We start from the raw sequence: 19,495 nt of genomic DNA, 5'->3' as shown, positions 1-19,495 counted from the left end.
TTGGGAAGCCCCCCACCCTGTGCCCACCCCACCCCATCCAGCATTTATTGCATTCCACATTCCTATCCCTGGAACCATTATTTAATAGTATCTTTGTTCCAAGAGGACCCTAAAATTTTATTAAGAATGTAATGATCATAATGTTAGTTTAATACCACCCTTGTACTTAATCCAGAAGTTAGCAGTAAAGTCAAAATATGATAAAACCAAGAGGGAATAATTGGATTTGAGTTGTTTAGATAACAAAATAAACATCATTTGAGATACTAGTGTTTCTATTTGTTTTCCAGGATAGAATGTCACATTGTTATTAAGTGGCCAGCATTTACATAAAGACACCAAAGCCTCGAATACTTTCTGACATGTTAGAACACAATAACATGAATTATATATTTCAAGGCTCTTGTAACTCTTGATTTATTTCTACCTGGGGGCCTAGAATTGGGGACTGAGCAGTTTGAAGGATGGGGCTGAAATACACAGATGGCATAAACTGGGCACAGGCTGAAGAAGAGACACATCGTATGATTTAGTGGTGTGCTGACGGCCACCAGCCTCCTCTACATGGGAGCTTCTTATTTAAAAAACTTAAAAACCGTCACTTTCATTAGTATCTTCCATCTATATGTCTATATTCTGCAGAACGTTACCCAAAACTATCATGTAAGAAGACTATGAAAATACTTTTAGCAGTAGTCTCAGTGTAGTATTTTCATATCATAAGGTTACCCTCCTAAATTATCGTAGATGTTTTCATGATCACAATCCACTGATCACTATTATGATCATTTTACACTAAAGAAGTTTCTGCTCACTCTGTCCAACGTTTCCACAGAAACAAACTAACAGATGTTTGACTCACTCAGAAAGCATTTATTGAAAGCCAGCCAGGTGCTAAGCACTGTTCCAGGTATTGATGACAAAAACATAAAAATAATTTAATATTTTAAAGCCCCATTTATTTTACCCTCTTCCATCATCTCCGAAACCGCCCCAGGAATTAGCAGCATTGGCTCCCTCCAGCCACAGCCATGAACCAGGCTGGGAACTGGAAGTGAGCTCACATCTCCTCATGATCGGAATTGAGAAAGGACACTGGCATGAATTTGGTGCCTGTCGGGTGCCAAGCCCTAAAGCGGGCACAGGACCTCTGACACTTCATGTGGCCCCCGGGACAAGTTGATGGGCAGCTGCATACAAAGAGGATACCCGGGTTCTGCCTGCCCTATCTGTCCTGCCCAATTTACACCAGATACCTTCTCAGAAGCCCAAACCCTCCCCGGGCCTCTATGTCTCCTGCTAACCCAGTCATAGGAGCTAACCATTCCCTTATCATGCACTTATCCATCTGTGTGTCCTTCCCCTTGCTTGTGCTTGCCCAGCTGCCCGAATCACTAGGTTACGTCAGGGCAGGTACCCCTCCCCTGCACCACTGTCTGAAATCTGTGTGTCATCCGTGCAAACAGAGCTTCCTAGTTGTCCCTTTGGAGACTTACAGACACCCAGCCCCCTGATGTTATGGATGCCTTTAGGTCTTCTTATGGCTCTGATCTCTAAACACCATTCCGGCCAAGAACAGAGACCCCTGGTACAGCATGCTAATTAATGTCATGAGAACCAGGCGCAACACTGACCACCAGGCATGACATGTTTGCCCCAGTAGCACTTCATGATTCTGTCAGGCTCCAGAGAAAATACAATTTAACAGTACCATGATTGTAACCATAGATTACTATGAACACCTCAAAATAAAAGCAATGAATTGATATCCAAATTAAAACATCAAAAGCTTCTTAAAATTCCATGTTCTGAAAATCTGTCTTTTCAGTGAGAGAGATACAAGCGGGGGGTGGGGGGGTGTCTTTAACAGCTATTTTAACTGTTAAATATATAATGAATAAATTTATGGAAATTTCAGAATTATGTTTTGTGAAGGTAAAATCCATATGGATTGCTAAAAGGAAAATCTTTCAATTAGTCACTCATACAATGCAGAAAGCCTCATGTGAGCTCATCTCTAGCATCGTTGAAACAGGAAGTAGAAGCACAAATGCCGTGAAGCGCCATCTGAAACAGGAAGTAGAGGCACAAATGCCGTGAAGCGCCATCTGAAACAGGAAGTAGAGGCACAGACGCCGTGAAACGCCACCTGAAACAGGAAGTAGAGGAACAGACGCTGTGAAACGCCACTTTAAACAGGAAGTAGAGGCATTGAAGCACCATCTGAAACAGGAAGAAGAGGCACAGACGCCCTGAAGCACCATCTGAAACAGGAAGTAGAGGCACAGGCGCCCTGAAGCTCCATCTGAAGCAGGAAGTAGAGGCACAGACGCCCTGAAGCACCACCTGAAACAGGAAGTAGAGGCACAGACGCCGTGAAACGCCACCTGAAACAGGAAGTAGAGGCATAGACGCCATGAAATGCCACCTGAAACAGGAAGTAGAGGCATTGAAGCACCATCTGAAACAGGAAGAAGAGGCACAGACGCCCTGAAGCACCATCTGAAACAGGAAGTAGAGGCACAGGCGCAGTGAAAGGCCACCTGAAAAAAGAAGTAGAGTCACAGACGCCCTGAATCGCCACCTGAAACAAGAAGAAGAGGCACAGACGCCCTGAGGTGCCATCTGAAACAGGAATAGAGGCACAGTCACTCTGAAGCGCCACCTGAAACTGGAAGTAGAGGCACAGATGCCGTGAAATGCCATTTTTCAGACAGAACCATGTGGAAGTTTTGCTGTGTTGCATTTTCTTTATAACAGGAAGCACCCTGTAGATGCAGATATTAAATGTCTTGGGAAATAGTGCAGCACTGGTTCAAGTATTTAGAACAGTTGTACAGGTCATTTAAGAAATGTTTTCGTCATGTGCACTGCAGCCCCCACCAGCTTTCCTGAAGGTCCCATCATTTCATGAGCCCCACGGTCTACCCTTCACTAAGATGTTCCTTTGGATCTAAAAGCATAAATAATTTCTTACAGTTGGAGAGGCTTTTTATTGTGGTTAAACCTCAGATCTTGTTTTATTTTGCTCACGAATCAGCCATGTGGAGCTTCCTTCCTCTGCACATGCCATTGTTCTTTCTCATCTTTCTTTGCATGAACCCTTCATTCTTTCTCTTCGGAAAGAGCCAGACTTGATCTGAAGAGTTGACTCATCTGTCCATCTTCTCCCACTCCTTTCCTCGGTCCTTCAGGCGAAGCTCTTTTCTAATGGCAAGCCCACCCTGCACCATGTTCTTTCCCTTGTAGCAGGGGAACCTCTTCCCATGTTCACCAGTGGTGATTTACACCGATCTACTCCCTCTAAGACCATTCTTGAGAGAGTAGGTCTGGTCATATTGCTTATGAAACCCCATGCCTATCTAGATACCTGGCACATTCTAGACCTTCATCAAAGATTTGGGGTTGGTGGATGGGTGGGTAAATGAATGAATGGATGACTGGCTAGAGAAATGGACACGTCAGCAAGTTTCATAGTCATCTTTAACATGGAAATGAGGATTCAGAGTTGCAGAAGTTAGTGAAAGGTAGGAGCAAGAGTGAATTATAAAATGTTATGTGTTATTGGTTTTTAATTTCTTAATTTTTAATTATTTGTACTTTTCTTCAATGTCTGGATTAAGCATATTTTATTTTTAATTTAGGAAGTATAATTTTGTTAAATGTATGATGAATAAATAGAAATAAATAGAGCTTCGGGGATAGAATGAAGTTGGACCATGTCTAGAACATGAGACTTCTGGGTCATTAGTCTACCATGAGTACCTACTCCTGAGTAGACATTAGCTTTTAATTTATATCAGTTGTTTTTCCCTTAAACTTTTCAGTAATACTGGGCTTTCCAGGTATCTCAGTGGTAAAGAACCCACTTGCCAAAGCAAGAGATGCATATTTGATCCGTGGGTTAGGAAGATCCCCTGAAGGAGGAAATGGCAACTCACTCTAGTGTTCTTGCCTGGAACATTCCATGGACTCAGGAGCCTGGCAGGCTACAGTCCATAGGGTGGCAAAAGAGTCACACACGACTTAACAACTAAACAATGACAACATTTTATCACAGCTGTGTGGACTATTTGTAATACTAATGAACTTCTTTCCATTTTAGGATATCTGTAAAGCCCTGTGGTGCCACCGGATAGGAAGGAAATGTGAGACTAAATTCATGCCAGCTGCAGAAGGCACTACTTGTGGGCATGACATGGTAAGAAACTCACCTTAGGTACAGACATCATATTCACATGTCAGCCTTTCAGCCATGCATCCTTCCTCCTTTTGTCTTTGTATTTCTGAGCCTGTCTTCCTGATCTTTATGTTCCTATCTGATACAACTGAGCGACTGAACTGAACTGATACTATGTCGAAAGATTGCTTAATTTATATTAATTCTATGAAGAGAGGACTGACTCCCCTTCTCACTTTTCTAGTGATGCATTGATGAGATACCTGCAATTACTAGACACTGATGTCAGGCAACAGGTGATGGCTGATTCTGTTTAATGAGGGATAATGTTAAACTCTTGACTACCTTATAATCATACAAAGAACTAGTGTTCAGTAGTTCTGATAAAGCCTCAGAGCATCCATTGAAGACTGTTGAACAGAGCCTTTTGACTATTGCTCCTGGGAAAATAAGATGCTGTCCTGGGGAAAAGAGAAAATTCATAAGATGGCAAGTTCATTACTAGCTGGGAGACAATGACAATTCTGTCATTAAAACTGAAAATTAAATTCTCTTACTGCTAAAGAGTAATATTTTAATTATTTTTATTTAAGCTGCATGATTGTATTTTTCAAACTATAAAAGGCTACTGAAAAAGACAGAAATATGTCAGAACCGCATTGTCACTGTAACCATTTTTTCTTCTATATATCTGAACTTTTTAGTGATGCTAACAAGTACAAAAGAGAAACATATGCCTGAATATTATTGATCTAGTACATTTAAATTCTGAAGTAAACTTTGTTACACTATAAACATATTTAAATGTGAGTACAGAAAGAAAGGATTTACAGTATTAAGAAACAATGTTAACATGCTTTCAGGTTAAATTATTGCAGCGCTGACTGAGAAAATGAAGAGAAGTGAGGTAAATTTGCCTAGGAATAGCACCTAAGAACCATTCATCCTACATCTGTTAATATGCTTTATTTTCAGACCTTCCAAGGGTGAGATTGATATTTAAATCTGTCTAGTGATATAGACAGCAGTAAACTAGTCCATAACAAAAAAGTCTAATAAGAATGCTTTTAGTTTCTCAAAAGGCAGAAGGAGAAGAGAGTGACAGAGGATAAAATGGCTGGATGGCATCCTGTGGACATGAACTTGAGCAAACTCAGGGAGATAGTGAGAGACAGGGAAACCTGGAATGCTACAGTCCACGGGGTCGAAAAGAGTCAGACATGACTTGACGACTAAACAATAGTTTCTCAAAAGAGGAAATGCATTTGCTGAGGTACTGCAATGTAGAAATGCCAGTTGTCACAGGATACCAGGGAATTTGGACTTCCCTGGTGGCTTAGATGGTAAAGAATCTGCCCATGATGCAGGATATCCAGGTTGTATCCCTGGGTCCTGAAGATCCCCTGGAGAAGGAAATGGCTACCCACTCCAGTGTTCTTGCCTGGAGAATTCCATGAACGGAGGAGCTTGGTGGGCTACAGTCCATGGGTTCCCAAAGAGTTGGACACAACTGAGTGACTGACACTTTAACCAGGCAATTTACCTGAGCTTTAAGCTGCAGGTGATCATGACTCCCTGCATATACTTGATTGCAAAGTTTTCAAAATTATGCTGATTTCTTGAAAGATTGGTAGCCCTCCCATTGTTGCCCTGGTGATGGTGCACACCAGTGTGGCTTGGCTCTCCAGGCAGCCTGCTTTCTTTAAAATCTACTATTTTTCAGGGATGATGTAATAACTCTGGTGCTACCCGTGTATTATCATTACATTCTGTTTACCTTGAAAGCACAATTGTTGTTGTTCAATTTCTAAGTTGTGTCTGACTCTTTGGGTCCCCAGGGACTGCAGTACACACCAGGCTCCCCTATCCTTCACTATCTCCTGAGTTTGCTTAAACTGATGTCCATTGAGTCAGTGATGGCATCCAACCATCTCATCCTCTGTTGCTGATTTTCCGTGGTATTTTTTTTTCATTATGTTTCCAAATAGAGCTTTTTCCTTCAAATTGAAAAGAATCAGTGTATATTAAGCCAGAATGGATCCTTACGAATTGCACGGCGTTAAGTGTTCTGCCTAGAATCTCATGGGTGCCCAGTGGCCAGGATGGGACAAGCATCAGAGGCCCCTGTAAAAGCTTCTTTGGTGTTAGTGGTGTGTCTTTGTGCATCACTGGTCCACAGTGTCCATGAGGTGTACTGACTGAGAAGCGAGCATTACCAAAAGTCAGTGTGCCAGTACTTTGGGGTATTCGAGAGCAGTGGGTATGTTCTAGATAACTGACAGTAGCTCTCCAGCTTCTGTATATCTCTTTCCTGAATGGGAGCCTATTCCCCTCCACCGGCTACAACAATGAGGCTCTGGGTGGACCTGCATGCTGGTACACCTGACCCGTGGTCAGTGCATCTTTTAGTGACAAGAGCTGTCCTTAGAGCATTATATACATTGAATCCCCACAAGCATCCGGAGGGTAAACCTACAGTAGCACCCACTGTAGACCCAAGAACTCTTCCAGGAAAAAGACACTGGGTTCCCTGTGCTCTCGCCATGAGAAATCCATAGCAAGGGGATGAGGACTACAGCCTGGATGCATGCCAAAGCAGACTCTGGTTCTTCAGTGATCCCTAATGTAAAATTAAACCAGCTCTCACTTTGTGATTACGTTTGGTACAAGGACTGGGTCATTACCTTGGGTCCCTGGAACAACTCAGTCTGGTGGTTTCCATCATGCCTGATGCTCAGAGGAGGGCAGGTTCGGGGCACCTGAGTCAGTGCCCAGGTCATGCACCTGGCTGAGCTGATATGTAGGGCTCATTTTCTCCTCCACGGCATCAGTTTTCGTGACTCATTATGCTGCTTCCCTGTCTGTACTGGGTTTCAGAGTGACAGTGGATTTCGTGGTCAGCATCACAACAGGATGTGTGCTTCATGGTGACATCACACTGCCCAAGAGAAAGCCTTCTTTCAAGTCATCAATAGAATATAAAACTGCGACCAAATGGAATGGTTCTTAGAAATACAACCAGTGCTTCTTCAGACATTTTGTGTGTCTACTTAACACAAAGATCTTATGCTGACCACCTCACTCACCAGCTGCAGGGGTCTGCAACCTGTGAGAAATTATGCTCGAAATTGTGTGCGTGTATGTATGTTTGTGTGTCTACATGCAACTTTCTTGGGAGAAGATGTAGTGGCTTCTCCTCAAATTCACAAAAAAAATAACTTTTTAAAAATAATTTTTAAGAATATTCACTTAAGGATAATCTTGGTCATATATCCAGAGAAAATGATAATTTGAAAAGGTACATGCACCCATATGTTCATAACAGCACTATTTACAGTAGCCAAGATATGAGAGCAACCTAAATGTCCATCAACAGACGAATGGATAAAGAAGATTTGGTACATGTATGCAATGGAATATCACTCAGCCATAAAAAGGAGTGAAATAATGGCATTTGCAGCAGCACGGATGGACCTAGAGATTATCGTACTAAGTGAGAAAGACAAATATCATATGATATGTGGAGTCTAAAAAATGACACAAGTGAATTTATAAATGAAACAGAAATAGACTCACAGATATAGGAAACAACATATGGCAACCAAAGGGGAATAAAGTAGGAGCGTGGCATTAACAGATGCACACCACTATACATAAAGTAGACAGCAAGGACCTACTTTACAGCATGGGGAACTATATTATATATTGTATAATAACCTACAAGTGAAAAGATTCTGAAAAAAAAGTACATATTTATGTAAGTATAACTGAATCACTTTGCCATAAACCTGAAACTAGCACAGTATTGTAAATCAACTTCACTTCAATTTTACAAAAGTACACTCTGACAAAAACAGCAAAAAAAAAAAATTCTGTTTTTTGCAATACAATTATTGAAGCAATGATTATCAAAGCAAAAGCCTGGAAATGATGCAAGTGTTCATCAGAAGGACATGGATTGGAAATACACTTACTGGAATGTTTTCTTGCTGCAACAAAGGAGTGAGGGATGTGTCTACCTTCTTATATGGAATGAACTACAGAATATAGAGTTAAGTGAAAAAAAGAGAATGGAAAAAGATGTGGGTAACATGGAGTCATTTATGAAAGAAAAGGAATGATTAATCTACATTATTTGCTTACATCAAAAAATAAAAGAATAAACTCCAAGTTTCAGAAAAACATTACATAAACCCTTTGTTGTTGTTCAGTCTCTCAGTCGGGTCCAACTCTTTGTGACCCCATGGGCTGCAGCACACCAGGCTTCCCTGCCCTTCACTACCTCCCAGAGCTTGCTCAAACTCATGTTCATTGAGTCAGTGACACCATCCAACCATCTCATCCTCTGTCGTCCCTTCCCCTCCTGCCTTCACTCTTCCCCAGAATCAGGGTCTTTTCTAATGAGTTGGCTCATCTCATCATGTGGCCAAAGGATTGGAGATTCAGCTTCAGCATCAGTCTTTCCAGTGAATATTCAGGACTGATTTCCTTCAGGACTGGTTTGATCTCCTTGCAGTCCAAGGAACTCTCAAGAGTCTTCTCTAACACCACAGTTCAAAAGCATCAGTTCTTCAGTGCTCAGCCTTCTTTATGGTCCAACACTCACATCCATACCTGACTACTGGAAAAATCATAGTTTTGATTCTATGGACTTTTGTTGGAAAACTAATGTCTCTGCTTTTTAATACATTGTCTAGGTTTTTCATAACTTTCCTTCCAAAGACCAAGTGTCTTTTAATTTCTTTGCTGTAGTCACCATCTGCAATGATTTTGGAGCCCAAGAAAATAAAGTCTGTCACTGTCTCCATTGTTTCCCCATCTATTTGGCATGAAGTGATGGGACTGGATGCCATGATCTTCATTTTTTGAATGTTGAGTTTTAAGCCAGCTTTTTCACTCTCCTCTTTCACCTTCATCAAGAGGTTCTTTAGTTCTTCTTCACTTTCTGCCATAAGGGTGTATGCGTATCTGAAGTTGTTGATATTTCTCCCAACAATCTTGATTCCAGTTTGTGCTTCATCCAGCCTGGCATTTCGCATGATGTACTCTGCATATAAGTTAATTAAGCAGGGTGACAATATACAGCCTTGATGTACTCCTTTCCCAATTTGGAACCAGTCTGTAGTTCCATGTCTGTTTCTAACTGTTGCTTCTTGACCTGCATACAGCTTTCTCAGGAGACAGGTAAGGTGGTCTGGTATTCCCATCTCTTGAAGAACTGTCCACAATTTGTTGTGATCCACACAGTCAAAGGCTTTAGCATAGTCAATTAAGCAGAAGTAGATGTTTTTCTGGAATTCTCTTGCTTTTACTATGATCCAATGGATGTTGGCAATTTGATCTCTGATTCTTTGTGTCATTTTAAAACAAATCCTTACATCATGTAAACACTTTATGTCATTTTAAAATAAAACTAGACCAAATTTTATTAAAGTAATTTATAAGCATCCCAAGAAAAATGAAATAATTTAACCTAAACAAGTCCCATTTAGGCTTTAAGTCAAGGTATTGGCTTAACCATGACTTGACAGAGGAATTAGCCAAGTGACTTTATTTTTTTTTATTGTTACATTATCTATTTTATTTTATTTTTAAACTTTACAATGTTGTATTGGTTTTGCCAAACATCGAAATGAATCTGCCACAGGTATACATGTGTTCCTCATCCTGAACCCTCCTCCCTCCTCCCTCCCCATACCCTCCCTCTGGGTCATCCCAGTGCACCAGCCCCAAGCATCTAGTATCGAGCATCGAACCCAGCGCTTTCTGCATCTCAGGTCGAATGTATGCAGTAGACACCAAGTACTAGAAGGAATCATAAGCTGTTTTCAGCGACCATATCAATATTGATAGGTTGTTTTTGCCTTCCTAGAACTATTATTTTCTGGTCTTCTGCACAGTGTTTGCCATCAGAATGCCGACTGTGCCCAGTGCATAAGTCCATCAGTGAGAAAACCCAGGCCACTGAATGCAGCTGTCTATCTTGTGTAGCTTTTGCACATGGTGCAAGTGCAGGAACCATGGGGACTTTAGCAGAATAACATCAATGGGCGCTTCTCTGGAGGAAGGGGAGCTGATAGCATCCCCGGCCTCCCCAGGACAGGTGGAGCCCTGTGTGGGTTGTCTCATGTCCTCAGAAGGCTGTGTGACCTCTGACAGGCATCACTTAAAGCCTCCAGGCTCCCAGCCCAGGTGCTTCGGAGTAAAAGCACGAAGTGCCGGACGGAAATGACAAGGTGTTGAGACACACAGACCCTCCAGCTGGACTTTTCTGCCCGACAGTCAGTCTGTTCTGACAGCAAGAGATGAAGAGCGTGTTGTTGCCAGGGAAGATTAGAGTTCACACACCTGAGAGGTGAACAATTGGACTACGTGTTCCTACAACAAAACTTGACTACATGTGTGAGATTCCAGCAGCTCAGACAGATGCCTGAAAACTAGTCTTCTCTGTATCTTCCCTTCACGCGGATTTATAGAACAAGGCTAACTTTGGAAAGAATAAAAGTGGCATTGACATATATACACTGCCGTGTGTGAAATAGACAGCTAGTGGGAAGCTGCGGTGTAACACAGGGAGCTCAGCCTGGTGCTCCATGATGACCAGAGGGGTGGGATGGGGGTGAGGGGGTCTGGGAAGGAAGCTCCAGGAGGAGGAGACATAAGTATACATGTGGCTGATTCACATTGTGGTACAGCAGAAACTAACACAATGCTGTAAAGCAGTTATACTTCAATTTTTAAAAAAAAGCGTTAAATGTATTTTCATTATGTGCTCCTGAGGGCAGGGAGACTGATATCTGCTTATACTACCAAGTTTCCAGGGCTGAGCATTGCTGTAGTGATGAAGTCAGTCTCCACCCACAGTCAGATCACTGTTCTTGTTTTTGTTTTAATTTTCAGTGGTGCCGTGGAGGACAGTGTGTGAAATACGGGGACGAAGGCCCCAAGCCCACTCATGGTCACTGGTCAGACTGGTCTCCCTGGTCTCCTTGCTCCAGGACCTGTGGAGGAGGGGTGTCGCACAGGGACAGACTCTGCACAAACCCCAGGTGAGCGCTCAGACCTCCCTCCTCCCCAGCGAGCCATCTCTCTGTGACAAACTTCCCAAAGAGTATGTGGAAGGAAGCTCAGTGAAAATAATTCTGTACTTCTTGTATTACTGCAAAAGAATTCCAAGGCAGAAAGCCCTTTCACTCAGGCATTTATTGTATAGTGATGTCTCTGTGATATGATTTAAGGCGCTTGTAACTATTTGACCACAACAAAAGTAACTGTGCATGGATGCTCAGCTTCTCAGTCATATATAACCCTTTGCGGCCCCATGGACCTACCAGGCTCCTCTCTCCATGGAACTTCCCAGGCAAAAATACCAGAGTGAGTTGCCATTTCCTTCTTAAAGGGATCTTCCCAACCCAGGAGTTGAACCCAACTCTCCTGCATTAGCAGGCAGATTCTTTACAGCAGAGTCACCAGGGAAGCCCCAAAAGTAACAGACCCGACAACAATATTCAGGAACTCGATTGTAGTCCGTTTACATGAAATACCAAGGTTCTGCCTAAAATATGGAAATAAGTCATAAGAAAAATATAGAGAACACAAATGAGTGAGAATCAGTAGGGACAATTTTTTCAAGTGAGAAAAACAAAGCCTTGGTTTTTCATCAAGGATATTTACCTGCGCGGTGTGTGGTTTCATTGTGTCTTCTGTGGGAGACAAGGGTGTTAGAAGCAGACCTCAGTGCAGTGGAGTGAAAGGGTGTTCAGCCCTCATTGTACACCTTTATTTGTTTAACTTACATTGACACTAAGCAAAATGATTTATATTAGTCCTGTCTTTAATGCATGAGACCCAGGTGGTCTCCTGCTTTGGCAGGGTGCTCCCCTTCTGGGGTGCCTGCGTGAATTCTAGGGTGAAGGGGGTGTTTACTGTCCCTTGCAGCCAGTGGAGGACGACTGCTCCTTCCATCCCCTTCCTTGTCACAGGAAGCTTGGAGTGGAAAGAAGCTGCCATCTGGAGAATGAAGCAGTTGAATTTTAGGCTCATTTCTGCTTTTCACCACTGCCCTTAGTCATGCTCTGCTTTTTAGATCAGAGAACAGAGGTGCCCACCTGCCTCCTAGAGTTCAGTTCAGTCGCTCAGTCGTGTCCGACTCTTTGCGACCCCATGCATTGCAGCACGCCAGGCCTCCCTGTCCATCACCAACTCCTGGAGTTCACTCAAACTCACGTCCATCGAGTCAGTGGGGAGACGAGCAAATACATGCCACCCGCTTTCAGAGTTCTAACCTGTTGTATCAATATTGCAAACAATACACCCAATAAAAAAGGAAAACACTACCCATATTGTAAGTATGTAACAAGTGCAAGGGGCTTCTTAGAAAGGCACTTTCCTTGACTGGTGACAGTAAATACCTTAACATTACCTGCTCCCTCTCCCTAACAAGCCGGATTCAAGGCAGGGGTAAGTAGCTGTTCTAAGGCGAGTTTCTAACCATGAACTACACATTTCAGACCATCGCATGGAGGCAAGTTTTGTGTGGGCTCCACACGAACTCTGAAGCTTTGCAACAGTCACACATGTCCCCACAACAGCATCGACTTCCGCGCCCAGCAGTGCGCCGAGTTCAACGGCAAACGGTTCCGAGGATGGTTCTACAAGTGGAAGCCATACACCCACGTGGAAGGTAAATCTCAAATCATGCTTTCTGGTAGCAGCCTCGGCTTCTTCACTCTTTAAAGAACTGCATAGTCTGTAGAGTGGGTCCAGGTAGACCGAATATTGTGAGGCCAGTCAGAGATTCTGTTCTGGTTGTTAGGTCTGTTCTACCTGCCCCAAGGCATCTTATTTAAACCTGACGAGCTGTGTGCTCAGAAAAACAGCAAGCTAGATAGTGAGTCTGTGCAAAATACCGTGGAATCTTTAAAGAAGTGATGAAACACTCAAAGTAGATGATTTATTGATAATGAATCAATTCTTTTAAAATTACAAATCACAGTAGTTGATGGTGATATGGCGATGAGTGTATCGCCCACTAAATGATTAGCATTGCTGAAAAATGAAAGATAAAATATCCGTATCTTTTGGAAAATCAGATACTATACTGTATTTGGAAAGGTTTGATCTATAATTTAGAAACCAAGAAGCTTATTTGTACTGTATGTAAGATTTTACTCTCCAGGTGGAGAGAAATATGCATTATTCTCATCATTATAATAACTTGAGTATAATTTGAGAATAAGTATAATACAGTAGTATAATTTGAGAATAAATTCAAAGAACACCTAATCATCGTGTTCTTTGGAATTGAGAATATTATCAGGAAATACTTGGGGAATACATAAGTTGGGCCTTATCTCACGTGGCACTCACTTTAACTATCTCAATATATATATAATGTTATCATGGTGAGAGGTTTATGAAACCAATAAATTCTGTAAGGAAAATTGAAGCAGTTTTATACAAAGGATTTTTTTGTTGGGTTATTACTTCCATACTCAGTAAAAATTAAGCCAGTAAGAAACAAGTAAGCAGAAGAATAAAGGAGAAAGAACCTTGAGATCAGGGTCAAAAAATCTGTGTGCTGTTTCTGGTTTTTCTAGTCTTCAGTAAATATGGTCATTGATCATGAAAACAAATATTAAATTTGATTCTTAGCATTATTCAGGCGGTTCTATTATCCTGCACAATAAAGGACATATTTGTATATGAGCATTGGGCCAATGAAAATTCCTAAGGCAGATAAATATTTATTATCAACTGTTCCCTTGTTTAATATTTATTATCAACTCTTCCCTTCTTTACTGAGAAGAGAACAAAGGAAAAAAAATTTCTACAAAAGTTCATATTAGCCATATAAATCATAAATCCTTGAAATGGATTACCGAGAGAGGGTGTGAACTTGATCTTCCAGTCTTAAGTACATAATGAGATCTATATTCTCCGTGTTACAATATTTTTGGCAATTCATTATATTTTTTAAGAAAAACCAATATTCTTTGGAGATTTCATCCAAAAGTTATTTCCTTTATCAGTTTAAAAATATTATGTGTTTTAGTAAATATAGTAGCTAATTAAGAAATTTTGTGATTATTTCAATTATTTTATTATACTTTATTTGTAAGAATTTTGTATATTGCTGCACAATGGTAGTGATTTTTTGCATTTCTACACAGATCAATTAATTATACTAGTAAAATAGTTGAACAGTAATGTAGTTCAAGTCAACAAATGTTTATTGAATGCCTGTTATGTGCCAACCACTGTGTATAGAATGAGTATCAATAAAGGACACAGTAGAGTAAAATAAAAATTAATAGTGAAGCTTTAAAAAATAATTTAAAAACGAAAGGGAAAATGAAGCCAAAAGAGGCAATTTTAAAAATGTCTTTGCTATGTATTATTGTGTGGGAGTTTTTATGGGCAAAAAAAGAAAAAAAATAGTCTATAACATTTAGAGCAAAAAGTGATCAGAGCTTAAGTATCTTTCTTATTTGTGTTTGTGTGTGTATTTCTTTTTAAGATCAGGACTTCTGCAAACTCTACTGTATCGCAGAAGGATTTGATTTCTTCTTTTCTTTGTCAAATAAAGTCACAGATGGGACTCCATGCTCGGAGGATAGCCGTAATGTTTGTATAGATGGGATATGTGAGGTAATAATGATCATTCATTCGTTCAACAAACATCTCCCAACAGTCCGCTTTGTGCCAGGCATCCTGTAAGGGGCTAAGGAGACCAGACACCGAAAACCACACCCTTTCCCTCCCTGTTGCAGCCCAGAGGGAGAGAAATCCGTGAGCACAGAAGGAGGCAGTTTGGCAGTGGAGGTGTGTGCAGAGCTCCACGGGAGGGACAAGCTGCTTCCCTCTTAGATGTGGACCCGGGAAACTCTCAGGACTGCTGGGGAGGGGAGCTAGACCTGAAAGGATGAGATGGAAGAGGGCCGAGGGGGAAACGGGGAGGGGGACCTGGTGGTACAGGAATCATGGGCTGCAGGAATGGGTTTGGTGGTCAGAGAACAAGGAGGCAGGCAGGAGCTGGGGGCGCTGAGGGTGGTGAGTGGAGGAAGAGGTGCTCACAAAGGGCCATTTGCTGGAAGACTCGGTTTTACCCTCACATTTTGGTGGAAGACACTGCGACTGGGGACCGGCAGAGTCGCAGCATCAGACGGCAGTCACCTGGCAGTGGCGTCAGAGTGAATGAAGCCAGGGACAGCTTAGAGCCAGGGGCCACTGCATCGTTCTGGCAGGGTCTTGGGGAGATCACAGCCTCACTCCTGCTGGAGAGGGACTCAGGGCATGGGCTGGGAAACAGGGGATGCTGTGTGGACCCAAAGCTCTGAGCTTATCACCATGTGCAGAAGTGAGATGTGGGGAGCATTTCATTACATTAATAAACAAAGGGAGGGGGCTATGTGCAGTGACAAATACCGGGCTTTTCAGGGAAGTGACTCAATATCTGTATTCAGTGGAGTCCAAAGACCTTGGTCCCAGATCTGATTTCCTCTAAAAGTGTAAACTGTGACGGCGGTCAAGTTGGACCAGCACTATGAGGTTAGACTAAAGCAGCACACACAGGGCTTCCCTGGGGGCTCAGACGGTAAAGAATCCGCCTGCAGTGCAGGAGACCCAGACTCCATCCCTGGGTGGGGAAGATCCCTGGGAGAAGGGAATGGCAACTCAGTGCAGTGGGTTGCCTGGAGAACCCCACGGACAGAAGAGCCTGGCGGGCTACAGTCCATGGGGTTGCAAAGAGTCAGACACCAGACACAACTGAGCAACTAACACACACACACACACACACACACACACACACACACACACACACTGTTCAGATCTCTTTCAGCTTTAAAACGCTCAGGTCTCCACCCACCGTGTCTGATTATGAGTCAATTTGTTAAATATCTCATTGCTTTTATGTACTCTTAGTGATAGAGTGTCACAATTCCTTATTTTTAATTCTAAAGTCCAAAGAGCTGCAAAATGGAAAGTTTATTTGGCTGTAAAATATAAGGCAACTTGAATTTATGTGTTTGCAAAGCTGCCTTGAATTGATGAGACTGTCTTCAGTTATGTTTATCCCGCTCAGTGTGTGAGTTTACAAACATCATCGATGTCCCCACATCTTATGTATAACATGTTACTCACCTTCCTGCAGTCCAAAAACCCTGAGTTCTGCACTGTATCTGGTCCTGGTATTTCAAACAAGGGATTGTGGACCCTGGTTACTTCATTTCTGAATGGATTTTTTTTTTTTTTAGGTAGCCTATATTTTTTGTTAGGAAATGTAAGACTAGCAAGCATCATAGAATTTATAAAGAGCTGCTAAAATTCTAAGACCATAGCCAAATGTGCTATAATTTGGGAATAATCGTCCCATGGCCTATGTTCCTTCTTTATCTCTACACAAGACAATTCACAAGCACGAGGTGAATTCCAGTGGACCCCCATGAGGCCACATCTCTTGTCATTTGTGCTTGGCTCTTCACGTCGGGCTGAAATTTACCCACGTCTCCCACAAGACAATCCGATAGGTGTAATCCAGGGCTCCAGAAGGACAGTCGTGTAGCAATGCCAAAGAGGACAGGCTGTGTTTGCCATGAGAAGGTCTCCTTTGGACAGAAGCATAGCTTGACAGTCTCACAGTGCACATACTGGGTATCCAATAAATATTTGTTAACTCTCCCGTGTTGGTGAAACTTTTCAACTCTCCGGGGAAAGGTTTGTGACTTCGCTCCTGTTGTCTTGTCTTTCATGAATGACCTGTGGCCTCGTGGGTCCCACAGAGAGTGGGGTGTGACAATATCCTGGGGTCCGATGCTACGGAAGATGCCTGCGGCGTGTGCCGGGGCAACAACTCCAGCTGCACAATGCACAAGGGCCTCTACGCCAAGCAGCACCGCGCCAACCGTGAGTCCGCCCGTGGGATCCGCCCATCACCTAAGCAGAGACGGAAAGGGACCCTCTGTGGGAAGGAGGAGGGTGTAGTGAAAAGAGCCAATAGGCAGGGTCCTGAGAGCCCTGTGTGACTCCTGGCCTGCTTTGCTTCTCAAACCCTCTGTTTTGATTAGAAGTGGTTGCTAGGTTATTTCAATTAAAGTAGTTCTTAGAAACCATGAATATTACAATAGCTCTGTTCCAATTAAAAAAAAGAAAAAAACTCCTTTATAGGATTCATGGACCTGGATGGCCAAACTAGACCTCCAGGTTCCAAACTCTGATCCCCAAGGGCTGGTCACAGAGAGCCGCGGGCACTGGGATTGGCCCTGCGCTGCTGAAACACCACGTTCTCCCCTCCCGTTTCCTCTGCCCAGAGTATTACCAGATGGTCACCATCCCCTCCGGAGCCCGGAGCATCCGCATCTATGAAACGAACGTATCTACCTCCTACATTTCCGTGCGAAATGCACTCAAAAAGTACTACCTGAACGGACACTGGACGGTGGACTGGCCTGGCCAGTACAAGTTTTCAGGAACCACCTTTGACTACAGACGTTCCTACAAGGAGCCTGAGAGCTTAGCCTCTCCTGGGCCAACCAACGAAACGCTGATCGTGGAGGTGAACCCCAGCCTCCTGCTCTCAGGGCTTGGACGGGGGGTCTTGGGGCATTTCTGTAGGTTCAAGGCTATACTGGCAAAATATCATGTCCCCAGAAAGTTGTTTGCAGTTAATGTCTCAGAAACAAGACTAATCAATGCAGAGACTGAGTGGGCCAGTGGACCGCTCGTCTTTCGTCTCTAGACACGTGATGAAATTTGTAAGGACACACAGCATGCAGTCCTGGGTTTTCCATCTTTATTAGTGGATTGTGACCTAAGCCTGCTTCTCTCCTGTAAGCTCTGAGGCCGTGAGAAGCGGCCGCTGTGGGGTGCTCTGTGTGTGCCTGTGTTTCAGGCGGGATCAGGATTCTTCTGAGTCCGGTGGAAACGGGAGTGAGATGAGAACCCACCGCCTGGGCCCAGTGCCAGGCAGGGACCCGCACACTCAGCTCCTACACAGGCCCCTCTGTGTTCTGCCCAAGACGGCACAGGCCCATGAGATACGCTTGAGCAACTTCTAGCAATGTCACGTGTCCCCTTGGGACCAGGCAGATGGTGGCAACACGCAGCGGACACACTAATTTCACGCGTTTTTACGTTTCTGTGCACATTTAAAGGAAAAACTTGGTTCAAAAGTTGCCCTCTCAGCCTGCACCTGTGTGTGCAGTTGTGAAGCCACCCAGGTGCCCTCCACCTGCAACGTGGGCCTCGCAGCTCCATCCCGCCATCCTTGCATCGTCCTGAGAGATGCCTCATCTCCACACGTCCCACCTCCGTCTCCCCTCTCGACCTGGGACTGCTCCCCCTCCCCTCTGTAGACATGTTCACCCTGGATTCCTGCCTTGGTTATTTCTCTCCCACCATCTCAGGCTTTTAGCTTTAACGTGCATGTGTGCTCAGTCCTATCTGACTCATTGGGACCCCTTGGACTGTAGCCCACCAGGCTCTCTGTCCATGGGATTTCCCAGGCAAGAATACTGGAGTGGGTTGCCGTTTCCTCCTCCAGGGGATCTTCCTGACCCAGGGATTGAACCTTATCTCCTGCATTGGCAGGCAGTTTCTTTACCTGGGAAGCCCCTTTTAGCTTTATTACTCACAGAGAAACAGATCGGTCAGGGTTGAAAGTGATCGAGGCTTACTGAGAACCCCGTTTCCCATTTCAGGATGTCAGGTGCAAGAGCAGATCTATGGCCTGCAGTGCAGCCATCTGTCCAGGGCTTATCCCTGTCCTATAGCATCTTGCCCAACTAGATTTGAGCTGTGTTGTCGGGGACGGGACTGTGGTGCCAGGGAGTTGGGGAAGATCCAGTGACTATCCACTGAGCCTTCCCATTAAGAAGCAGTGAAGGCTTCAGAGATGGGATTTCTAGTAACAGGCTAATGGCAAAGTTCCACGCTCCCCCCTCCCCCCACACACACACAAAAAAGCCTGTCATCGAGATCAAGGGATCAGATACCTTTAGGAGGAAAAGGTAGTTGGCCCGTGTGGTCAGGTTTCCAGCTAGGAAGTGAAGAGTCCAAGTGCCATTCCATGTGCTAAGTATGGCTCACAGGTGTGCCCAGCCAGAGAGGGCATCTTTCCTCCTGCACCCACATGGAACATGTCAGTAGGCAGAAGATCTCTGCATCCCATCCCCTGAGAAAGGACTCAGAGTTAGCTTCCATCCTGCAGAGATGAGATGCACTCAACTGTCGGTTGTTTGGAACTCACTAGGAATTGTGAAGGTGCTTTTTAAGTATCACTTTCTGATTTGCTCAGCTGGGGAGGATGGCTGGGGC

The 19,495-nt window shown here is 43.6% G+C and overlaps 1 protein-coding gene across 1 annotated transcript in view; it reads left to right on the top strand.

Moving 5' to 3' along the window:
* The window catches only part of ADAMTS16 (ADAM metallopeptidase with thrombospondin type 1 motif 16), a 194,087-nt gene that overhangs the window by 97,200 nt on the left and 77,392 nt on the right, over positions 1 to 19,495 (top strand). The window contains exons 10-15 of the mRNA XM_061393157.1: positions 4,106 to 4,201; positions 11,081 to 11,229; positions 12,691 to 12,863; positions 14,700 to 14,830; positions 16,963 to 17,086; positions 17,491 to 17,735. Coding sequence (XP_061249141.1) covers positions 4,106 to 4,201; positions 11,081 to 11,229; positions 12,691 to 12,863; positions 14,700 to 14,830; positions 16,963 to 17,086; positions 17,491 to 17,735 — 918 coding nt within the window. The remainder of the gene's footprint in view (positions 1 to 4,105; positions 4,202 to 11,080; positions 11,230 to 12,690; positions 12,864 to 14,699; positions 14,831 to 16,962; positions 17,087 to 17,490; positions 17,736 to 19,495) is intronic.

The sequence above is a fragment of the Bos javanicus genome, chromosome 20 (assembly GCF_032452875.1).
Source record: "Bos javanicus breed banteng chromosome 20, ARS-OSU_banteng_1.0, whole genome shotgun sequence".
Classification (NCBI taxonomy): Eukaryota; Metazoa; Chordata; class Mammalia; order Artiodactyla; family Bovidae; genus Bos; species Bos javanicus.
Note: the sequence above shows the minus strand (reverse complement) of the source record. Positions and strands in the feature narration are given on the sequence as shown.